The sequence below is a fragment of the Corylus avellana genome, chromosome 10 (genome assembly GCF_965113065.1).
Source record: "Corylus avellana chromosome 10, dhCorAvel1.hap1.2, whole genome shotgun sequence".
Taxonomy (NCBI): Eukaryota; Viridiplantae; Streptophyta; class Magnoliopsida; order Fagales; family Betulaceae; genus Corylus; species Corylus avellana.
The window spans coordinates 2,722,623-2,728,622 of NC_142499.1; the positions used below are offsets into that span (position 1 = coordinate 2,722,623).

The window sequence follows — 6,000 nt, forward strand, 5'->3', positions numbered from 1 at the left end:
ACGACTCGCTGGCTAGGCAAGGCCCTTCATTGTTTTATGAATCAACGACTTATCCTTATCCTTATCCACCAACATTTAGTTCTTGTCCTTGTTACGAGATAGTTTTCTGTATCTCTTTTTGGCAAGGTAAGGACTTGGACGAAGAATTAACAAATTGGTATTGCATTAATCTTGATGCCGAATCTCCAGGGGAGATAACAAATATTTCTTTGTTTTAGAAAGGATATGCTCCAAAACGGTCCAGCATTGAAGCCGTAGGCCAAGCTATATACTATTTTGGTGGCTACCGTCCTTCTGATTCTGCTCGATCATGCGATGTCTCTAGGCTTAATATTAAGATCCAAAATCAGTTGTATGCGATGCCTTCCATGATAGTTCCAAGAATTCGACCTCAAACTTTGGTGCTTGATGACAAGATATATGTTCTCTCCAGTCATCATGATCATCCAGGTGCACCTGATATTGAAGTCTATAATCCCAAAATTGGAGAGTCCAAGGCCTTGCCTCATCTTCCATCTCCTCTGGGATATAGATTTATTTGTGCAGCTCTTAAGAATCCAAGCAGGATTATCGTTGCTTCTCTTCCAGAAAAGGAGAGGACAGCAGTGTTTTATCAACATGACTTGCTGGAAGAGTGTTGGATTTCGCTTAAGGGAGAGCGCGAGTTACACTTTTTGTGTCCTCTGGGACATGAAGGAGGAACTGCTGTAACGGCGGGAAAGAGTCTCTACTGGATAACTCGTGACATGACAAAGCTGCTGGCCAGATCACAACTTGTGGCTGTTAGGGTCTCTAAAAGGTATTGGGATTTCCTTTGGTGAAGATGTTGGCTATGATGGGCCAGATCCTTTTAGTTTAATCCATTTGGAGAACTAAAGATTCTGCTTAATTGGTAGTGATTCAGAGGTTCTGTTACATTATTGAGGTTTATTACAAGAATTTGGATGTTGATCGGAATCCCATTGACAAGAAATTGGATATTTATCGAAAATCTGGTGACAAGAAATTGGAAATTTCGGTAGTGTCCGTGCATACATATGAGACGAAGTGGACCTCTCACGTAAGAGGTTGCATTTTACTGTAAGTCTTGATCTCTCTCGATATATATATTGGCTACAAGAAATGTGTACACATAAAGCAGTCTTCTAAATACTAAAAATCTAGAATAAGTTTGCTGCCTTTCTTTTTTTCCATCCCTTCTCCTATGGGAAGGCTCTTGGAAAAGAGATGTGTGTGTCAAATTTTGGTGTATTTCCATGGCTTCATGTATCGTACAATGGATTTTATAAATTAAGTTATTAATTGTAGGGATTTGATAACCTTAAGGGGGTTGACTCTAGTGGTAAGGGCTTTGGTCTTGATGGCATCCTATCATGTTTAAGGTTTGAATCCCTTTAGATGCTAACATTTCCTTGGAGACATTCCCCGACTTATAAAAAATTTAAAAAATTAAAAAAAAAAAAAAAGAATTAATGGGGGAAAGGTGATAGCTAATATAATTGAAAGTTTGATTCATAGTTTTTGTTTGGATGACTAATATTATTTAATTATTTTCATTCATTTTTTTGCTAATGAAATCTTATGAATGGCCTTAGTTTTATTTATTTTTGGTTTATGACTTTCTCTTCTACTAATGAGGAGATCAAAAATTTCAAAAATTAGTGACTTTAGTTAGAGGAAGGACTCTCGATCTCAATTACATTAATCAAGCAATAGCTAGAAACCTTTGTCAACAAAGCATGCAGCTAGACGCTACATTGTAGATTTCTGGCTGTTTATAATCGTATAGAAGGTGAGCTTGTCAAAGTATGGTCGCTTTTGCGAAGCCTTTGAGAACTCTTAAACATATCTTTGTTTTCCTAGTTCCCAAGCAACCCAACAACAAACAGAACTCAGACAATCCAACAACAAAAGCCCTACAACAACCAAGAAAACCCCTCAATACACCAAAAACCATACAACAAACAACCCAACATCACACGAAAGATTCAGCGCTTAAAAGCATGAAACTCCCCATCCCTACGAAGAACCTAGACCAACCGGTAAACCTGCCACGACGAGAGCAGCCGGAGGGAACTAAACAACACCCCGCCCGAGAAGACCCAACATGCCGAACTTCAACCAGTAGGGACTGGTACGCCTACTGGTTTTGCAGAATTCTAATGTTCAAAATGTTGCCTGATATATGCGAAGGGAAAGAATGTGTTAGTCTCTTCCAAATTTTTGGTGATATTTAAGATGGTTGTAGGGAGTTGAGAATTTTTTCGCTTAACTTTTCAATATATTTGTCTACTCCTGCTACTTATCACTTTGCCTTAATATCTGTATCTTTCAAGATTATGTTCTATTCCTTCATACAGATTTTCTCTATCAGCTAGTTCTTAAACATATTGCTCTTTAGGCAAGCTTAAACTATTAAAATCACTGCTGGACCTAGTGTTTATTAGGCACATTCATGAAATATTGTGCTTGGAGTAATTTGGATTTTCCTGCCATCTGGGTAATGGTTATGTCGGGTAAGCCTTTTGCTTTTCTGTGAGGATTTGGCTTCTAGGCCCTGATGTCCCCAATGACGGTCTGTTGAAATTTGCTGTTTTTGCGGTGGGTTTTGGCTATCATCTTTTTGTTCTGCTTCCTTGTTTTCTGTATTTCTCTTTAAATTTCATTGCAGAAATCTGATAAACAATCTGAATTGTCCCGAGCATGCCAATTAGTGGCATCTTATTAACCCTCTAGAGTCCGTCAAAAAAGAAATATGGAAAGGGCAGACTTATAGTTTTTGCAAAAACTTTATGTTTAAAGGGTATATTTTGAGATATTACTGGTCGTGGAAGCTCATTACCATCACTGTCAAGTCCTCCACTATGTCCTAAGAAAACCTGCCAGTCATGAAGAAAAAAGAAAAATGAGTCCCAACAGCATTTATTAGGAGGGGAAAAAAGAAAAGGAGAAAAAGAACAAATTAAGCCAGACTTTCCTATGGCATTAAACTAGGTCAATAAATAAATAAATCTTACTAAGCCCTAAAGAGGATTGCATGCATCAAAAGAAACTCGGCCATGAACAAGAACATATGTTATCTACAAGATATTATGAAGGAAAACATGAGAGTGGCGGGAAAAAAAATCAGGAATCCAGCCATGTAGTTTTAGCATTTATGGACATTTAGTTCTCATTGCCACACCAACATCATGATGTTTGGGTGGTCTCATTAACGATAACTCATATGTCAAACATTCCTGATGCTGGACAGAACTATCTTGCATGCCATTAACAAGGTACTTATTGCTGTTAAACACACCAATCCACGTCAAAAAGGACAAACCTGGATCATCCCCGGATGATTTCTGGTGTGGTTTCCAGGCCTAGGTGTACCATCCTTCATCTAGAACCTTCTCAGCCTTTGCCACAAGCCCATTAATACGAACTTTGAACTCTTCATATTCCCTCTGCAATGCAGTTAGTAGCAGACTTGCAATAAGAACATGATATACACAGTAAATCCTAGTACTATAAAAATAATTAAACGAAAACCTTCCTGCCTTCATAGCTCTGCGATCTTTGACAATTGACAAATGATGGATGAATCTTATCCTTTAAGTAGTCGATCTTCTGTGCAAAGTACCATTCTGGGGCTCTAAGCTCAGTACTGTATTTCTTGCAGAAAGGAACCCGTTTTCTGGCAAATTCTGATGTTTCAGACAAAGGTTCAAAAGTCAACATAGCAGCTCCATCATCTGAATCATAGCAAGAAACTTTGTCTACTGGGTAGTATACTGCAAGAATGGATAAGATAGTATTGGATGTCACAAGTGGAGGCTCCTTTAAAGGGTCACCTGTACTGACAAAAATGTCAAGAGCAGCCAACTGAGGTGGCTCTCCTTCTTGGTCACATCTGTAGACCATTATGAAAAATTAAATTTAGAGCTTCAAAGATGAGAATCATAAAGAAGCTGGAAACTTTTTAGAAGTTAAATAAGAGAGAAGAAAACTACCTCAAAGCCAGTCTGTCAAGATATGTCTAACGGTTCACAGGAAGCCATTTTGGGAACTGATCCAATATCCATGACATTGCAAACCATATCTCACAAATCACAGATACTAAGCACAAAGCATAGGCATTGGGGACAGGATTTGTTATACAGTAATGACTTGGACGAAGAATTAACAGATTGGTATTGCATTAAACTTTATGCCGAATCTCTAGAGGAGATCACAAATATTTTTCCATTTTGGAAAGGATATGCTCCAAAACGGTCCAGTGTTGAAGCCGTAGGCCAATCTATATACTATTTTGGCGACTACCATCATTCTGATTCTGCTCGATCACACGATGTCTCTAGTTTTTGCATTAAGACGCGAAATCAGTTGTCTGCGATGCCTTCCATGATAGTTCCAAGAATTGAAACTCACACTTTCGTGCTTGATGACAAGATATATGTTATCGCCGGTCATCATGATCATCCGGGTGCGCCTGAAATTGAAGTCTATAATCCTAAAACTAGAGAGTCCAAGGCCTTGCCTCATCTTCCATCTCCTCTAGGATATAGATTTATTTGTGCAGCTCTTGAGAATCCATGCAGGATTTCTTGTATAGAAAAGAAGGACAGCAGTGTTTTATCAATATGACTTGCTGGAAGAGCGTTGGATCACGCTTAATGAGTACTCTTGGGCTTCCAGTTTCTACGAAATGTTTATAACCTTCCGGATGGCTTGAGACTGATTTCTTTGTTTACATTTGTTACGACACTTTCGGGTAAGGGATTGATGTGAAAGCGTGCTATTAGTGGTAGGTTGTATTTTGTGTTCAAAAGTTAATGTTGAATTGGTAACAGAAGCAAGGAGAAAACAAGGAATGAGAGGTATTGAGATCATTTCATGAGTAAAATTAGATTTAACAAATTTAATGGTGTACGTTGTTATATGATGAATATAAAATGACATGACATCATTTCTACCATTATATGCAATAAAACAAAATCTTAACCATAAAGTTAAGACCCTATCCCCCTTACTTAATCTAGCGAAGTCCCGATAAACATACTAAGGTTAGACTGTAGCTGGATTTATGTCATAAATTAGATCAACGGCTGGGATATGACATAATTACCTAATGCAGATATAGGTATCATCATTATGTAACATATTTACATGATACACTCAGAACAATTCTTGTTCCTTGTCAGAGTACAGTTGTACCTTACGCAAGGAATAGCATATTTACATCAATCATTTCAAAAACATCTTGCTTCCATTCCCAGAGAAAAAACAAGGATTGATCAGAATAATTTCGTACCCTTTCTTCTATCTGCATATTCAAAAAAATCAGCTCAATAATTTATCCAGCCAAATGATAGAAACTATGCATACCACGGAAGTAAAATTTGGGCTGCAGATCCTACAACCATGGGTAATTGAATACATTGGAAACAATAATATCTTACCACCACTGGTTAGTTTAGGAAATGGCAATAAGAAAATAGTATTGGCTTTATAGTCTAACCTATTTCATATTTGTGGTCTTTCAGAAAGGATTTGTTGCGGTGCATTTTCCGAAATCTAATCTGCGCTAAAATCGTAAACTAAGCCACAGTTTAGTTGGCTAAAAGCAATCAAATCTCAATTTGCTGCAAAAATAGGAAATAGTCCAAAATGATAACCATTTTTTTTTTGGGTCACACATGCACCTAGTGGATTGACACCTATTCTCACTCTCCACTCCCTAGTTCAAGTGCCATTTGAGCATAAGCTCACTGGCCCAAAATGATAACCGAACAGTATATGCAAAAAAAGTTGTCAGTAATTTTATCCCAATTCTAACTAACCCTCTTACATCAATTAAATGCATCGTGGCAATTCATACACTCAAACTGTACATAAGTTTGCTTTGAATTACTTGTAGTAGCTTACTTAAACAACACCCATTCATAGTGGGGAAAACCCTCTTCATGCAAAGAAGATATAATAAGTCATAACATGTTTGATGCATTTACAAAATCA

The 6,000-nt window shown here is 37.6% G+C and overlaps 1 protein-coding gene across 4 annotated transcripts; it reads right to left on the reverse strand.

The window, feature by feature from the left end:
* Positions 1-2,287: 2,287 nt before the first annotated feature.
* Positions 2,288-4,215, reverse strand: LOC132191718 (putative cellulose synthase A catalytic subunit 8 [UDP-forming]). Of its 4 annotated transcripts, XM_088511225.1 has the most exons (4): positions 3,837-3,935; positions 3,535-3,737; positions 3,326-3,449; positions 2,288-2,879 (listed from the first exon to the last, which is right to left on the reverse strand). In XM_088511225.1, exons 1-3 carry the CDS (start codon positions 3,904-3,906, stop codon positions 3,366-3,368), a joined length of 357 nt encoding a protein of 118 aa, XP_088367351.1. In that variant the 5' UTR covers positions 3,907-3,935; the 3' UTR covers positions 2,288-2,879; positions 3,326-3,365. The 4 variants fall into 4 exon arrangements, 2 of the variants coding, with proteins under 2 accessions (XP_088367351.1, XP_088367350.1); XR_015909354.1 differs by adding an exon at positions 3,996-4,215 and having other exon boundaries at positions 3,326-3,895; XR_015909355.1 differs by having other exon boundaries at positions 3,543-3,935.
* Between the last annotated feature and the right edge of the window lie 1,785 nt (positions 4,216-6,000).